At 45.9% G+C, this 18,378-nt stretch overlaps 1 protein-coding gene across 1 annotated transcript in view; it reads right to left on the reverse strand.

Annotated features, from left to right (window-relative positions):
• Positions 1 to 18,378, reverse strand: part of LOC122920743 (receptor-type tyrosine-protein phosphatase beta-like) — a 117,131-nt gene that overhangs the window by 53,736 nt on the left and 45,017 nt on the right. The window contains exons 15-17 of the mRNA XM_044270457.1: positions 5,869 to 6,144; positions 4,404 to 4,658; positions 4,004 to 4,273 (exon numbers count right to left, since the gene is read on the reverse strand). Coding sequence (XP_044126392.1) covers positions 4,004 to 4,273; positions 4,404 to 4,658; positions 5,869 to 6,144 — 801 coding nt within the window. The remainder of the gene's footprint in view (positions 1 to 4,003; positions 4,274 to 4,403; positions 4,659 to 5,868; positions 6,145 to 18,378) is intronic.

Here is an 18,378-nt window from a genome sequence, read left to right on the forward strand (position 1 = left end):
CTGCTGCTGCTCGCACAGTCTGGCCAGCATGCGCATGGTGGAGTTCCACCTTGTAGGCACGTCGCATATGAGGCGGTGAGCGGGAAGGCCGAAGTTACGCTTCAGCGCTGACAGGCGAGCAGCAGCAGGGTGAGAACGCCGAAAGCACGCACAGACGGTTCGCACTTTATGCAGCAGCTCTGACATATCGGGGTGATTTTTAAGGAATCTCTGCACCACCAAATTCAGCACATGCGCCAGGCAAGGGATGTGCGTCAAACCGGCTAGTCCCAGAGCTGCTACGAGATTTCGCTCATTATCGCACACCACCAGGCTGAGCTTGAGGCTGACTGGCACAAACCACTCATCGGTCCGTTGTTCAAGGCCCGTCCACAGCTCCTGCGCGGTGTGGGGTTTGTTCCCCAAACAGATACGTTTTAAAACTGCCTGCTGTCGTTTACCCCTGGCTGTGCTGAAGTTGGTGGTGAAGGTGTTACACTGACCGGATGAGGAGCCAGTAGAGAATGAGGAAGCAGAGTAGGAGGAGGAAGCAACAGGAGGCAAACTGAAGCACCCTGCAATCCTCGGTGGTGGAAGGACATGCGCCAAACTGCTATCCGCCTCAAGCCCAGCCGCCACTGCATTTACCCAGTGTGCTGTTATGGAGATATAATGTCCCTGACCGTGCTTACTGGTCCACGTATCAGTAGTGAGGTGCACCTTGCCACAGATGGCGTTGCGCAGTGCACACCTGATTTTGTCCCCTACTTGGTTGTGCAGAGAAGGGATGGCTCTCCTGGAAAAGTAGTGGCGGCTGGGCACGACGTACTGTGGGACAGCCACCGCCATAAGGCCTTTAAAACTATCCGTCTCCACCAGATGGAATGACAGCATTTCAAAGGCCAGTAATTTAGAAATGCTGGCATTTAGGGCTAGGGATCACAGGTGGGTACTTCCTCTTCCTCTCCCGCGTTTGGGAGATGGAGAGTTGAACGCTTCGGTGGGACATTGTGGAGATGCTTGGTGACCCAGGTGTTGGTGTTGCTGGCAGATCCTCTTTTGCGGAGTGGCAGGTGGCACTGTCACTCCAGAGGTGGATGAAGAGGCTGAGACTGCAGCAGAAGAGGAAGCAGGAGGAGCCAGAGACCTTTCTTGGTTTTTGAGGTGTCTACTCCACTGCAGCTTGTGCTTTGCACTTAAATGCCTGGTCATGCAGGTTGTGCTCAGGTTGAGAACGTTTATGCCTCGCTTCAGGCTCTGATTGCACAGCGTGCAAACCACTCATGTCTTGTCGTCAGCACATTGTCTGAAGAACTGCCATGCCAGGGAACTCCTTGGAGCAGGCTTTGGTGTTCTCAGTCCCTTGCTGCGGTGGGCAGTAGCAGGCGTTCTGTCTAGAGGACGGACGCTCTGTTTTTGCACCCTGCTCCCTCTTCTGCTGTGCTGGTGGCTCTGTGCGACCAACCGCCTCTTCCTCCGCACTACATAGGTCACTCGCATGACCTTGATTCCATGTCATCATCCTCCACATCTTCTTCCATCCAGTCTTCACCCCTGCCTTCCTTGTCGGTCTGCACACTTTCGAAAGCCCCAGCAGTTGGCACCTGTGTTTCGTCATCATCCTAGACGTGCTGCGATGGTCCTTCCATGTACTCTTCTTGAAAGATAAGTGGTTGGGCATTGGTGCACTCAATCTCTTCCACTTCTGTGGCAGGGCTAGGTGCATGGCCCTGGGAAACCTTCTAACATCAAACAGCAGAAGAGACTGCTGCATGACTTGGGGCTCAGACTGCTTGGCTGATATGCAAGGGGGTGAGGTGAAAGACTGATGGACATTGGCTGCAGGTGCCAACTGTGGTCTTTCAGCAGAAGACTGGGTGAGAGACAATGTGAAGGAACAGGATCCACTGTCAGCAACCCAATCTACTATCGCCTGTACTTGTTCAGGCCTCACCATTCGTAGAGCAGCATTAAGCCCGACCAAATACCGCTGCAGGTTCTGTCGCCTACTCGCACCTGAGGAAGGGTTTTCACTTGTGCATGTAGCTGGCACAGATCGACCACGTCCTCTCCCTGCAACAGGAGCTCCACCAGCAGCACCACTACCTGGACCACGTCCCTTATTTGACGCTCTCCTCATATTTCTCGAATTTAGGATCTTGCCCTATATGGGTGTTTAATTAATAGTGGAATAGAACAACAGTATGTGCAGGGTGTATCTCGCATGCCCTCAACCAGACTAGGACTCAATTAAAGACTTGTGCACAAAATGGCTTTATTTCAAATAGGTGAATAGAACCACCCTATGTAAAGGCTGTATCTCACAATGAAATATACAGCAAAGGCTGCCAAATAAACTTTTTTTTGCCCAAACGGGTGTTTGTTTAATAACTAAATATGGCAGCAGTATATAACCCTGGAAAATCCAAGGTCTTGATGCTGCAAGGCCTGAAAAATTGTGTATTTTGCCCCAAAAGGGTGTTTTATTAATAGAAGAATATAAGCCCTGTATATACAGGGTGTATCTCACATGGCCTGACCCACACTAGGCCTCAATTAAATTTGTTTGCCCAAAATGGCTGTATTTCAAATACCTGAATAGAATCCCTGTATTTAAAGGATCTATTTCACACGCCCTGATCCACACTAGGACGCTATAAAAGAATTGTGCCCAAAATGGCTTTATTTCAAATACCTGAATAGAAAGACAGTAGGTAAAGGGTGTATCTCACAATGACATCTGCAGCAAAGGCTGCCAACGAATTTTTTTTTGGGCCCAAACGGGTGTTTGTTTAATAACTGAATTTGACAGCGGTATATAACCTTGGAATTTTACATGTGCTGATGCTGCAAGGCCAGAAAAATAGTGGAATCTGGCAAAAAAGTGTGTTTTTAAAAACTGATCGCTGTATTTCTAGCTTAAATTGCACACTGACTAATCCAGATGTATATTGCCCAAAAAGTGTTTTTGGGGGTAACAGAATATGAAAGCTGTATATATTAAACTTGAATTTAACACTTGCAGATCTGGAAAATAGTGTTTTTTTTTTAAAAAAAATTGTATTTAAAATCCCAGAAAATGATGGCTGTATTTCTAGCTGAAATTGCACACTGACTAAGCCTGCAAATGCACCAGATGTTGTAAATTGCCCCAAAAAATAGATTTTCAATGTCCCAAAAGCTCATGGTGCACTGAGCTTGCAAAAAATGGCCACCGCCCACCTAACTGACTTATAAAAGTTATTTTTTTTTGGTCACTGGGCTCAGGGCAGGATAAAAAAAATTGTGCCCTGCGTCCAAACAACACAATGTATGTAGATCGCTGAGTTAGATTCGCGTTTTGAGCAAAGATTCTCTCCTATTCTCTCCCTGAAATCACCAGCAGCATCCTCTCCCTACACTAGTAACAGCAGAGTGACGTGCGGCGCTACGTGACTCCAGCTTATATAGAGGCTGGGTCACGTGCTACACTGGCCAATCACAGCCATGCCATTATTAGGCATGGCTGTGATGGTTTCTAAGGGCACAGAGTTAAATGCTTGTTGATTGGATGCTCTGCAGCCTTTCAAAAAGCGCCAAGAAATCACTGAACACCGAACCCGAACTTTTACTGAAATGTTTGGGTCCGGGTTCCAAAAATCCTAACGTTCGGTACGAACCCGAAGTTTACAGTTCGGGTTCGCTCAACCCTACTCATGTTGTTTTACTTAACATAAAAAATAAATAAACTGTCATCTTATAAGAAGATCTCTTCAGGTACAGGAGATTCAGTATTATCTCAAACACAAAACAACGGATTACATTACTCTGAGAAACTCACAAAAATATTCTTTATGCAATAACGTTCAACATATGCTCCTAGCTTGTCTTATTAAAGGACCTCTAATTTGCATGTAAACTCTGTCAGAAATCTATTCCTCTACCCTTTACTTTCCATAACTGCTCCATCTCCATTTTCTCTGTAGTATTCCTCACATCGGGTCACATTTTATAAAAAGATGAAAACGGTCATGAGAGAACCTACTTGTATAGACAGATGTGCTGACAGGTGAACTCGGATACCCCCGGACTCCGACTGTGACCACAGTAATGCTGTAATTAGTCCCTGAGGTCAGCTTCTGAAGGGTGACATTTGTTGCGCTGCTGGTCACAGTTATATTAGTTGATGGGAACATCCCATAGCTTATATTATATGACTTAGTCACACCGGTCATATTTACTGGCTCTGTCCAAGATAAGGTCAGATTCTTAGTTCTGATGCTGATAAAGGATAACTTTCCAGGTTGGGTTGGATCTGCACAAACAACAACAATACAGACAGGTGAGAACATATACAGCACATGACGTATACGGGAAAAGTGACTGTAACAGAGGTGCAGGATGATGAAAAGAGTCACCATTGAGCAGATCCTGATGATACTCACATGTGGCCTCTGTCACTGGAGCAGACGTCTGGCTGCAGTTCACACTGACTGTCTGTACGGTGACTGTATATTCTCTTCCGGGCAGTAATCCTGTGAAATTCACTTGTGTAGTATTAGTTGATATGGTCTTATTTACATCTCCTGTTAGACTGACGGTGTAATTATCCACTTTTCCTGCTGGTTTTGTCCATGTGGCTCCAAGAAAATCAACCGACTTGTAATTGGTCAGTGAGAGGCTGGAAACTTGTCCAGGAGCTGAGAATATCACAAATCATAGACTGGTTAGTTATGCGACACTTCAAGGGGTCAGTTAATAATTTTAAATTGGGGACATATTTGTGTCTGTAGCTCCGTCACTTTTTGCTGCTGCCACTCGGTGACATGAAGATCACTTTGTGCGTTCACCATGCAAAACACTGTGACATGAGAGTTTCACAAAATCTAACACAGTTGGATTCTTGGTTGCAGGCTTCAAATCGCAGAACACAATACACGTCGTGTGCCACTGCGACCTGCCTGTGACTTTTCTGCATTTTGGTTGTTTTTACAGCCAGATCACTTTTCTGAGACTTGCTGTCACACAATACATGTCATAGTGTAGCCCTTTGTGTCATGTCAGCCAATACAGAGATATACTGCTTAAAGGGGTATTCTGGGAGTTAAGAAGATAAATTACTGAAAATACTAAAATATTACTTTATTATAAATATATTTCCAAATACATTTCATTAGTTATAATGGCTTGTTTTGTCTGGGGAGCAATCATTTGGGGAAATAAAATGGCCGCCGTCCTATTAGTACACACAAAACCTGTCCAAATCACACAGCAGGACAAGTTACTTCACAACACTGAGCTAAAGAGCTGCCTCATTCTCCTCTCTGCTCTACTTATCAGGGATTATGAGACATGAAGTACAGAGAGGAGGGTGAAGATGTGGCTAATGAGCAGCAGCACTTGTATGCAGTCTCCATTACCACAGCCTGCCCTGTCCATCCTCTCTGGACTTCATGTCTCCTCATGAACTCCATTCTTGCAGAGATTTTGCTGAAGATCTTATCAGCTGTATTCAGAATCGTAATCCCTGACAAGTAGAAGAGAATAAGGCAGATTTTAGGCTCCGTGTTGTGAAGTAACTTGTCCTGCTTTGTGATTGGGACAGGTTTTGTGTGTACTAATAAGACGGCAGCAATTTTAATTCTCCTAATGGTTGCTCCCCAGACAAAATGAGCCAGACAACTAATGAAGGGTATTTGGGAATATATTTATAATAAAGTAATATTTAAGTATTTTCATTTTCTTACTTCCTGGAGAACCCCTTTGACCTCCATAGTTCAGCTGGATTAATTATAGAGGCAGATAAGGATGTAAGTGTCGCTGCCAATTTTCTTTAAAGAAAAATTGAGTGGAAAACAATTTTCAACATATTTTACATAAATTTTCATACTCTGAACACAATGGTATTACCTGTGCAGGTAGATTGTGACACCGGCTCTGATTCAGTGATGTCATCGGCAGCTCTCGTATACACCATAATTGTATATGTTTCTCCGGGGATCAGATTCATTATTGTCGCTGATTCACTTCTCACTATTGTATCATTTATCATTACTGATGATGAGGTGAGATTGGTCTGGACTCTGTAGCTGTAAGACGTCTGATACTCATCAGGTTTACTCCACGTCAGAGACACAGAAGACGAGGTCACATTACTGATCTGCAGAGAATTTACCGACATCGGTTCTGAAATAAAGGAAGTACAAACATTGTGTCGATACAGAATGAGGGTAAAACTTGCAGTGCTCTCTAATAGGTAACCACTGGAATAGGAGAACTGGAGGAGCTTTTCTATATAAAAGTGTAAGATTTAGGGATGAGACAAAGTACACCAGCACAGACTCCAGCAATTTTTTTTATGCAGCTATTTATAGGGTGCATAAAACATGTGCGCTTTAAAAACGCAGCATGCACTATTTTAACCTAATCACAGAAAACCCCTCTACAAATGTCACTTTTTTTATTGTAGATTTTTAATGTGTGTGAGGTAAATCTTGTTGGTGCACAACTCATGGGTAGTGATGGACGAACACGGCCGGGACGATTAGCGAACGCGATCAAATGTTCACGAACCGGAAGTTTGCAGCAGGCCCTATTAACTTTAATCAAATCCACAGGCCTTGTTTGTGCTGTTTAAACAGGAAGGCGCACCATAGGGTAATACCGTGTGAAACTGGTAAGTATTGGTTCCAGTATAAGGATCCATTCACACGTCCGCAATTCTGTTCTGCATTTTGAGGAAAGGAATTGCGGATCCATTAATTTCTATGGGGCTGCACAATGTGCTGCCCAGATCCAGAAGTGCGGATCCGCACTTCCGGGTCCGCAATTCCGTTCCCGAAAAAAATATAGAACATGTCCTATTCTTGTCCGCAATTGCGGACAAGAATAGTCATTTTCTCTTACGTGTCGGCAATGTGCGGTCCGCAAAATGTGGAACACACATTGCCAGTGTACGTGTTTTGTGGATTCGCAAAACACTTACAGACGTGTGAATGGACCCTTAGGCTCACCTTGAGAGGTTGTGCTACCTATACTCTAGAATGGGCTCATCGGGATGTGTACTAGAATCCTGTTTAGTGGTAGGTCTGCAGCCACGGATGATGGTCTTCTTATCGGAGATGCCAGAATTCCCCAAGAATGATTAGGCAGTGGCTGAGGGATAGGCAACAGAGGGTTGTAGTCAATGGAGTATATTCAGACCAAGGTCTTGTTACCAGTGGGGTACCTCAGGGATCTGTTCTGGGACCCATATTGTTTAATATCTTTATCAGCGAAATTGCAGAAGGCCTCAATGGTAAGGTGTGTCTTTTTACTGATGACACAAAGATTTGTAACAGGGTTGATGTTCCTGGAGGGATACACCAAATGGAAAAGGACTTAGGAAAACTAGAGGAATGGTCAAAAATCTGGCAACTAAAATTTAATGTTGATAAGTGCAAGATAATGCACCTGGGGCGTAAAAACCCAAGAGCAGAATATAAAATCAGTGATACAGTCCTAACCTCAGTATGTGAGGAAAGGGATTTAGGGATCATTATTTCAGAAGACTTAAAGGTAGGCAGACAATGTCACAGAGCAGCAGGAAATGCTAGCAGAATGCTGGGGTGTATAGGGAGAGGCATTACCAGTAGACAGAGGGAGGCGCTCATGCCGCTCTACAGAGCACTAGTGAGACCTCATTTGGAGTATTGTGCTCAGTACTGGAGACCATATCTCCAGAAGGATATTGATACTTTGGAGAGAGTTCAGAGAAGAGCTACTAAACTGGTACATGGATTGCAGGATAAAACTTGCCAGGAAAGATTAAAGGACCTTAACATGTATAGCTTGGAAGAAAGACGAGACAGAGGGGAGATGAGAGAAACTGCTAAATACATAAAGGGAATCAACAAGGTAAAAGAGGAGAGAAGATTTAAAAGAAGAAAAACTGCTACAAGAGGACATAGTTTTAAATTAGAGGGGCAAAGGTTTAAAAGTAATATCAGGAAGTATTACTTTACTGAGAGAGTAGTGGATGCAGGGAATAGCCTTCCTGCAGAAGTGGTAGCTGCAAATACAGTGGAGGAGTTTAAGCATGCATGGGATAGGCATAAGGCCATCCTTCATATAAGATAGGGCCAGGGGCTATCCATAGTATTTAGTATATTGGGCAGACTAGATGGGCCAAATGGTTTTTATCTGCCGACACATTCTATGTTTCTATAAGATGCAAGCTTTCCAGAGCAAAAGGGTTTCCCACGGTGCAAGACACCAACCACAGTCCAAATAATCATAGGTTAAGGTTTTTATTGCAGGTACACAACGAGTTTTGGGGAATCGCTCCCCTTCATCAGGTAAGAACACTGCTTTTACACTATGACATACACCAAACTGTCACCGCCAGATCTCTGAGAAGTTCTCATAAACGTTCTTCAGTACCTCCTGCATGATGTTCTTTTGATTTGGTTTCACTTTGACATCTCTTCTCCCTCTCCCAGCTGTCATCTATTAGCAGTGATTACCTCCCTTTATATCCCCTCCCATACTGCCTCACTTTGCGGTTTATACTACTTCCTGGATTGTGCTCAGTGCTAGAAGTTTGCTACTGCTGGTTTCTCAGATAAGTCTATCCCTTTATTTGTGTTTTCCTGTTGGCTTGATTTTAGGTGACCTTGAGTCCCTTTGTATTTAGTGCAGGGAGCCGGTGGTCGTGTCCCCTCACTATTATAGGGTTTTCAGGTGTCACTCAGTCTAGGTACATGGACATGCAACTTTCTATCACAGAAATCTTTGCATGGGCTGAGCAGTCAAGGAGAGCTATAGGGCTTTAATAGGGCTCACCCTTTTGTTCCTTATTTTGGGATCAAGTCAGTCGGATCTTTATTTGTTACTTCTTGTTTTCTGCAACACCATCATTGACACCAACATATATATATATATATATATATATATATATATATATATATACACAAGAAAAAAACGCCAAAAAGGGGTCAAAGGGTGAGAGTGTCAGGGGTGATTGATGTGTCCCAAAAATGTATTATGGATAAACTGGTGTACAAAATAGTATTTGCGATTTAATCATATAATTTTACTTCCCCTCTCTCACCCTTTGACCCCTATTTGGTGTTTTTTTTCTTGTGTGTATATACAGTATATATATGTTTGGTGTATGACATAGTGAGTGATTCCCCGAAATGTGTTGTATACCTGCAATAAAGACCTTAACCTACGATTATTTGGCCCGTGGTTGGTGTCTTGCGCTCTGGGAAACCCTTTTGCTCTGGAAACCATTCACTTTAATTGCAGGCAAACCTGTAAAACCTTCAGGTCATATTTGCAGCGACCAAATACTTTCTAGAAGTGCACAAATAGTCCCACAACATGGACAGTGACATACTAGAGGGGTATCAATGACAAAAATTCCAACAAAAAATATGTATTTTAATCAGGGGCCATTTTTATGGCAAATGTCAGGCAAATCCATGGCAAATTTTGCCAGCTCTGGCCACAGGTCAAGCCTGCACACCCAGTATTCCAGGGGTCCCTCGCTTCTCAGAGCGTCCAGATTGGCCGTTAACCCGATGTAGTCTAGGCATTCCCTGAGGCTGCATCCGGAGGTCAGCTGTCAATGGGTTGGCTGCAAGCATGATCTCATATCCGTAGTGACCAACAAATCTTCAATCCGCCCTCTTCTTGCAGACACGGTAGGATTGGTACCTGCACCTGTTTCTCTGTGGGTGGAAATTCCTCTACCAGCGCCCGCAACAGCAGAATGCAGCATCTCTTGCAGCAAGGCCTGGAAATTCTGCATTCTGCCAGCCCTCTGTGATGCTGGTAACATATCCTCCATTTTGTGTTTGAACAGGGGGTCTAAGTACGTTGCCACCCAGCACAGGTCCTTGATCTTTATGCTTTTTATACGGGGGTCCCTCTGCAGACACTGGAGCATAAAGGCCCTGGCTCCTGCTCATCGCCCAGAAGAATGTCGTCCTCTGTCTTCTCCCCCCAGCCACGGACAACGCCATGGATCTCTGAAAAGTTTGAAGTCCTCCTCAGAGTCTACTCTTCTTGCTCCTCCTCCCCCCCAGCCACCATCCTCCTCTGACTCCTCTTCAGACTCCTGCTGACTTGTCTAAAATAGACTAGCCCCCCCGGGAATTCATTAAGCATTGCGACTTCCTCATTTTCCAGCTCCTGCTCCCCGACAGCTTGATCAATGACACAACGCAATGCACGCTCCAGAAAGAAGGCATAAGGTACGATGTCACTGATGGTGCCCTGGCTGCGACTGACCAGTTTGGTGATCTCATCAAATGGCCGCAGAAGTCTGCATGCGTCAGGCGTGGTGAAAAGAAACCAAGCTCCCCAGAACCTGTCGTGCTGCAGAGTTTGTACAGGTAGTCGTTAACAGCTCGTTGCTTCTGGAGCAGCCTATCCCGCATATACAAGGTGGAGTTCCAGCGCGTCGGGCTGCCGCAAATCAGACGTGACAGGCAGTTGTTGTCGCCGCTGAAAGTCAGCAAGGTGAGCCATGGCCATGTAAGATCTTCTAAAATTGCCAGAGATTTTCCTGGCCTGCCGCAAGACATCCTGGACCCCGGGGTATTTGGCAACGAATCACTGCACGACTAAGTTGAGGACGTGTGCAGATTGGCACCGTTTTCGCACACCACTTTACCAACTGTCAAATTGAGCGGGGTTAGCCACTGATCGGCCTGTGTCCGCAGAGCTGAAAGCAGTGCAGTACCGGTGTGGCTCTTGGATTCCAGGCACAACAGCCGCAGCACAGCATGGCAACGTTTTACCTGTCACGTCGAATAGGGTCTGGGGAGCTTGGGGGGGGCGCAGCGGAAGAGGCGGTAGCAGTGGAACAGGAGGAGGAGACGGAGGATGGAGTAGGAGGAGAAGGAGCAGGAGAAGAAGAGGCAGGCCTGCTGTCACCGCCAGATCCTTGCTGGCTTGATTCTAGGTGACCCTGACTCTGTCCGTATTAAGTGCAGGGAGCCGGTGGTCGTGTCCCCTCACTATTATAGGGTTTTCAGGTGTCACACAGTATTAGGTACGCGGGCATGCAATCGTCTACCATACAGACCCTTGCATGTACATAGCAGTCAGGGAGAGCTCTAAGGGTTTTATAGGGCTCACTTATAAAGCTCCGTAGTTTGGGATCAAGCCAGTCGCTCGTTTATTTATATGTTCCAGCTATCTGCTAACTTAATCCGTGACATTATAAACCGCCATAACCGTCTTAAGCATGGATCTGGTTTCAGCCTTGATTGGCCGCATGCAAGGTCTTTCGCTGGAGGTAGCCGATCTCCGTAAAACTGTGTCTGAGTTTCAGGTGACCGGTTCTGCTGGCGTTCATGGAGTTTGTTCCGAGCCTAAGATCTCGCTCCTGGATACGCTCTCCGGGGGTAGTGAGATTTTTGTTCGCTTTAGAGAGGCTTGCAAACTCCATTTTCGCCTACTTCCCCATTCCACTGGTGATGAGGAGCAGAGGGTGGGGATCATCATCCCGCTGCTCAGGGATAACGCTCAGTCTTGGGCCTTTTCGCTGCCGGTGGGGGCATGACCCCTCCAATCGGAATTGGATGAATTTTTTTGTAGCCCTGGGGCAGATATATGATGACCCGGATCGTATTGCTCTGGCTGAATCTAAACTGCATCTTTTATGCCAGGATAAACAGTCCGCAGAGATATATTGTTCTGAATTTCGGAGATGGGCAGCTGATACTGGTTGGAATGATGCTGCACTCCGAAGTCAATTTTGCCATGGTCTTTTGGAAAGATTGAAAGATGCATTTGCTTTTCATGAGAGACCAGCGTCGTTAGTCAGCCATGTCTCTAGCTGTTCGTATTGACAGGCTTCTTAGAGAGCGAGAGGAGACTACTCTTTCCTGTCATATTCAGCCCAAGGACAGTGGGGCTGTCTCATTCAGTGCGCAGGGGTCTCAGTCTGTCTCAATCCCCTCTGAGGAGGAGGCCATGCAGCTGGGTTTGCTTGCCTCTGATAGTAGAGGATTCAGCTTTCAGAGGAGGGTTTGTTACTGTTGTGGGGGTATAAATCATTTGGCTAATGTTTGCCCCTCTAAGAGATTCATGGCGTTTTCTGAAGAAAAATAAAATAAAATTTCCATTTGCTACTATTGGCAAGGTTGATGTGGAAATTGAAGGTTTGCCGTTTGCTTGTAGTTCCCGTTTTCTCCTACCTGCCAGGGTGGCGCTAGACAGCAAGAACATTGTGAGATTTTTGTAGATAGTGGAGCAGCTGTCAATCTAATTGATAATCAATTTGCAACAACGCATGGTTTCCAGGTATGCACTTTGGAAAAGGATATACCTGTTTTTGCTATAGATTCCACTCCACTTTCTCAAAAATCGTTATAAAAGGGCATAGTTCACAAGATCCGTTTGACTGTGGGTGACGCTCATGTTGAGGATATGTCATGTTTCGTCTTAAGCGGATTACCTACTCCTCTAGTGTTGGGGCTACCCTGGCTCACAAAACATAACCCCACCATTGATTGGCAAGCAAGGCAAATAAATGGTTGGAGTGAGTTTTGCAGAGAGAATTGCCTCATGGCGTCTTTCAGAGGTTTCTACCAAGACTGTGCCATCTTTTCTCTCTGAATTTTCGGATGTGTTTTCCGAGAGTTGTGTCCAGGACTTGCCCCCTTTTCCCTATTAATCTCATCCCAGGCGCCAAGCTGCCAAAATCACGACTATACAATCTCTCCCAACCTGAAAGAGTCGTTATGCGTACTTATATCTCTGAGCCTGAGAAAGGGACACATCCGACCCTCGAAGTCACCTGTTGCCGCATTTTTTTTTTTTTTTGCTTTATCATTTAATGGGGAAATTTGTACTGGTGTATCTAGATGACACTTTGATATTTTTTCTCCTGATTTCAAGACTCATCGGGACCACCTATGTCAGGTCTTGCTGAATAAATTATATGCGAAACTGGAAAAATGTGTGTTTGCGGTTCCGGAGATTCTATTTCTTCGTTTTCTTCTCTCCGCTTCTGGTTTTCGGATGGACGCTGAGAAGGTCCGCGCTGTGCTTTTATTGGGAGCTTCCTGAGAATCAGAAGGCACTGATGCGGTTTTTGGGTTTTGCCAATTATTACAGAAAGTTAATTCTGAATTATTCTTCTGTTGTTAAGCCACTCACTGATATGACTAAAAAGGGGGTGGATTTTTCCTCGTGGTCGGTAGATGCGCTTAAAGCCTTTTCTAGTATTAAAGAGAGTTTTGCTTCCGCTCCCATTTTGGTACAACCTGATGTCTCTCTACCTTTTATTGTTGAGGTGGATGCTTCTGAGGTGGGTGTGGGTGCGGTCTTATCTCAGGGTCCCTCTCCTGCCAAATGGCGACCGTGTGCCTTTTTCTCAAGGAAACTCTCCTCTGCAGAGAGAAATTACAATGTGGGAGATAGGGAGTTGTTGGCCATCAAATTAGCTTTTGAGGAATGGCGCCATTGGTTAGAGTGAGCCAGACACCCTATTACCGTGTTTACCGACCATAAGAATCTGGCCTTCTTCGAATCGGCCAAGCGTCTGAACCTAAGACAGGCCAGATGGTCTTTATTCTATTCTAGGTTTAATTTTGTTGTTACGTTCCGCCCTGGGGTTAAAAATGTGAAGGCGGATGCCCTGTCACGTTGTTTTCCAGGAGGGGGGAACTTTGAAGACCCGGGTCCTATTTTGGCTGAAGGGGTGGTCGTCTCTGCTCTTTATCCTGATTTAGAGGCAGAGGTTCAGGCAGCCCAGGCAGAGACTCCTGATCTTTGTCCTCCTGGGAGGTTGTTTGTGCCTCTCGCTTTACGACACAAGGTTTTTAAGGAGCAGCACGATACTGTACTTGTTGGGCACCCAGGGAGTAGAGCCACAGTGGATCTCATTGCTCGGAGATTCTGTGGCCGGCTCTTCGTAAGACGGTTGAGGGTTTTGTGGCAGTCTGCGAGACCTGCACTCGTGCCAAGGTCCCTCATTCACGGCCATTGGGTTCTCTCCTCCTGTTACCCATTCCTTCCCGTCCTTGGACACATCTGTCCATGGACTTCATTACGGACCTGCCTCGTTCCTCAGGGAAGACTGTGATTCTGGTGATAGTGGACCGTTTTAGCAAAATAGCACATTTCATTCCCTTTCCTGGGTTACCCAATGCTAAGACACTGGTGCAAGCGTTTGTTGATCATATTGTCAAATTACATGGCATTCCTTCAGACATAGTTTCTGATAGGGGCACGCAATTTGTTTCCAGATTCTGGAAGGCCTTCAGTTCTCGCTTGGGGGTTCGGTTGTCGTTCTCTTCTGTTTTTCACCCGCAGTCGAATGGTCAGACCGAACGCGTCAATCAGAATCTGGAGACATAGCTGTGCTGTTTTGTGGCGGAGAATCAGGAGGATTGGTATTCTTTTTTGTCCCTTGCTGAGTTTGCTTTAAATGACCGTCGCCAGGAGTCCTCTGATGAGTCACAATTTTTTGGTGCATATGGGTTTCATCCGCAGTTTGGGACATTCTCAGGAGAGGGGTCTTCTGGTTTACCTGATGAGGAGAGATTTTCCTTGTCTTTGACATTTATTTGGCAAAAGATTCAGGGTAATCTAAAGAGCATGAGTGAGAGATATAAGCGTGTGGCGGATAAGAGACGTGTGCCTGGTCCGGACCTGAATGTTGGTGATCTGGTGTGGTTGTCTACAAAGAATATCAAACTGAAGGTTCCCTCCTGGAAGTTGGGTCCTAAGTTTATTTGGCCTTACAAGATCTTGTCCGTCATCAATCCCGTTGCCTTCCGTCTTGATCTTCCTCAGATTTGGAAGATCCATAATGTTTTTCCCTATTAAAACCTTATGTCCAACCCACTGTACCCTCCTCTTTGCCTCCTTCTCCGATTATTGTTGATGGTAATCTTGAATTTGATGTCTCTAGGATTTTGGATTCTCGCATTATCGGCGGTTCTCTTCAGTACCTCGTTCATTGGGAGGGTTATGGTCCTGAGGAGAGGATGTGGGTCCCAGTGGCGGACATTAAGGCCACTCGTCTCATCAGGGCTTTCCATCGGTCTCATCCTGAGAAGGTGGGCTCTGAGTGTCCGGAGTCCACCCGTAGAGGGAGAGGTACTGTCACCACCAGTTCTGTGAGAAGAGCTGGCAGATGTTCTTCTCTACCTCTTGTATGATGTTCTTTGTTTTGGTTTCACTTTCTCATCTCCTTTCCTTCTGCCAGGTGTCACTTATTTCGACTTATTGTCTTCCTTTATAATCCCTCCCATACTGCCTCACTTTGCGGTTTATGCTACTTCCTGGATGAGGTGTTCACTGCTGGAGGCTGCTTCTTCAGATAAGTCACTTTATTGTGTTTCCTTGCTGGCCTGATTCTAGGTGACCCTGACTCTGTCCGTATTAAGTACAGGGAGCCGGTGGTCGTGTCCCCTCACTATTATAGGGTTTTCAGGTGTCACACAGTATTCGGTACGCGGGCATGCAATCGTCTACCATACAGACCCTTGCATGTGCATAGCAGTCAGGGAGAGATCTTATGGTTTTATAGGGCTCACCTATAAAGCTCCTTAGTTTGGGATCAAGCCAGTCGCTTGTTTATTTATATGTTCCAGCTATCTGCTAACTTCATCCGTGACACCTGCATGCAATCCGTGGCGGTAACAGCAAATCCACACGGGTGCCACGGTTTACATGGTTGACAACCCTCAGGTTAAAGTAAGTTATGTACCTTCCCTGCCTGTGTTTACTAGACCACGTGTCTGTGGTCAGATGTATCTTGGCACTGACACTGTGTCCCAGAGATAAATTCACTTGCCGCTGAACATGGCCATATAGCTCTGGGATGCCCTTCTGGGAGAAATATTTCCTTCCGGGGACCTTCCATTGTGGTGTGCCAATGGCCACAAATTTTCTAAAGGCCTCCCGAGTCCACCAGTTTATATGGCAGTAGTTAGCGTGCAAGCAGTTCCGACAAGCCAATGGTCAGCCATTGGGCAAGAGGGTTATCCGGCATCATCAAGTTTTTACGTTCAAACATTTGGGCCACGGAATCCTGCCTTTTGCCAGATGAACGCAAGGACGGCATGGTGGAAGGTGGAGTGGAGGACAAATGGGATGAGAGAGGAGAAGAGGCAGGATGTGGAGCGCCAGGAGTGTGGCTTTGTGGGTTCTGATGGTGTTGCTCCCACTGGGCTTGGTGATGGGAGGCCAGGTGCCTTCTTAAGTCGTCCCTAGGTGAGTGTTGGGCTTACCGCGACTTGTGCGTTGACAGCACAGGTTGCAGATGGCAACACTATTGTCAGCAGCTGACACGTTAAAAAAAGCCCACACTGCGGAGCCATGTGCCGACGTCCTGGGAGCGCCAGATGTGACCATGCATGGTGAATGGCTTGCTCCAGATACATTTGCAGTCTGCTTTTTGCCTCCTGTGCACTGCAAGTTCTTCCTGCTTCTCCTTCTACCCCCTAACTCCCCTCCTCTTCCTCTCTTGTGGGCATCCACGTGACATCCATCGACACGTCATCGTCACCTTCACCACCACTGACATTAGAGATCTCTGAGTAGGCAGCAACAGCGGGGACCTCCGTCCTTGTACTGATCTGGGTACTGTCGTCAGACCGCTGGGTGGAGGCCATTGCTACCGTCTCTTCCTGATCCGGTGCCAAGAATGGCTGCGCATCGGTAAGGTCTGGGAATCGATGGGAAAATAATTCCTCTGACTCGAGTGGCGGGACTATGGTGGTGGTGGTGTCTTTGGGGATGCACACAGCAGAGAGTGAGGAGAGTGCAGATACAGAGAATGAGGAGGGTGCAGAAGTGGAAGGCTGAATGAGCCACTTAACCAACTCTGGTGCGTCCTTTGACGTAATCGCATGCACCTTCTCCAACTTCCCACTTAGGCTTCGGCCTAGTGCACCTGCCCGACCCCTACCACCCCTGCAGAACGGCCTGCCTCTTCCTCTGCCTGTCATTTTCAAAATGACCCTGTGAAAAAGTCCCTATAGAAGAGCAGTATTTGTGGAAGCAGGTATATCGCAGGCCTCCATCTAGATTTGGTGGAAGCCGGTATATCAATCCCCTTTATCAGTTTTTTGTGGAAACAGGTATACAGAACCCCTTAATGAGTATTTGCTGGAAGTGGTATATTAAACCCCTTAATCAATATTTGGTGGAAGCCGGTGTATCACAGGCCTCAATCAATATTTTGTGGAAGCCGGTATATCAATCCCCTCTATCAATTTTTTTGTGGAAACAGGTGTATAGAACCCCTTTAATGAGTATTTGCTGGAAGCGGTATATTACACCCCTCAATCAGCATTTTGTGGAAGCAGGTATATCACACCAGTTGCAATTAGTTATTCCCTATTGAAAGCACACCAATCCCAGTCCTTGAAAGGACTTTTGTGGCCCTATTAGCTAGCATTTGGTGTCCCTAACAGTCTGTCCCTGCTCCACACAGCAACCTCTCCCTACACTGGCAAAACAGGGAATGTAAAATGGCTGCCAGATAAGGTTTATTTAGAGGGTAGGGGGTATGTCCATGTGCTGAAACATCTCAATTGGCTGTCCTGTACCACCTGATGGATGTGTCATGGGTCAAAGTTCTGCACAATGCAAAAGAATATGGCGCCAGCGGACATCACCATATGTTCACTTGTTCGGTGAACGCGAACGAGCAAAGTTTGCCGCGAAACGACTGCCGGGTGAACTGCAAGACCATCTCTACTCATGGGACAGAATTGAATTTTAACCCTTTAGTGACAATTATTTTTATCCTTATGGACCAGTAACATGTTCTCTCTTTGTGTTCTAGCAGTCATAACTTTTTTTCCTTTTCCTTCTAATTTTTTTTTTCTTTTGTGGGATGAGTTGTAGGTTTTATTTTTTAACCATTTTGGGCTATATATAGAGTGTTGACTAACTTTTATTATTTCATTTTAGGGGGAAAGATAGAAAAACAGCAATTTTTACATTATTTTGTGGAATTTATTTATTTACGGAATTTACTGTGTGGTATAAATAACATAACTTTATTATGTGGGTCAGTACAAAATCAAAATGCCACGTTTCTATATTTTTCCTGTCTTCCTGCAGGCTGTCAGCTCTGCAACTGCTCCTCCTTCTCCAGACTAAAGGGGATGGAGGCTGGCCTGCTTTAGCCTGGTTTCACACGAGTGAGTGTCACGCTCCGGACTTGCAGCGTGAGTCTCAGACAGCTCCCCTCCTGAACTTCCAGGACTGACTGTGTTGCATAGCATTATATTGATTTATGATGCTATATAACCCTTAGAGGTCTGGAATGTATTGGATAACACTGACATAATGCTGTCACTGTCATCCAATACATACCAGAACTGTAAGGGCTACATAGCATCATAAATCAATATAATGCTATGCGACCCCGGCAGTGCTGGAAGTTCAGGACGGGAG

The sequence above is a fragment of the Bufo gargarizans genome, chromosome 10, assembly GCF_014858855.1.
Source record: "Bufo gargarizans isolate SCDJY-AF-19 chromosome 10, ASM1485885v1, whole genome shotgun sequence".
In the NCBI taxonomy this organism is placed as follows: Eukaryota; Metazoa; Chordata; class Amphibia; order Anura; family Bufonidae; genus Bufo; species Bufo gargarizans.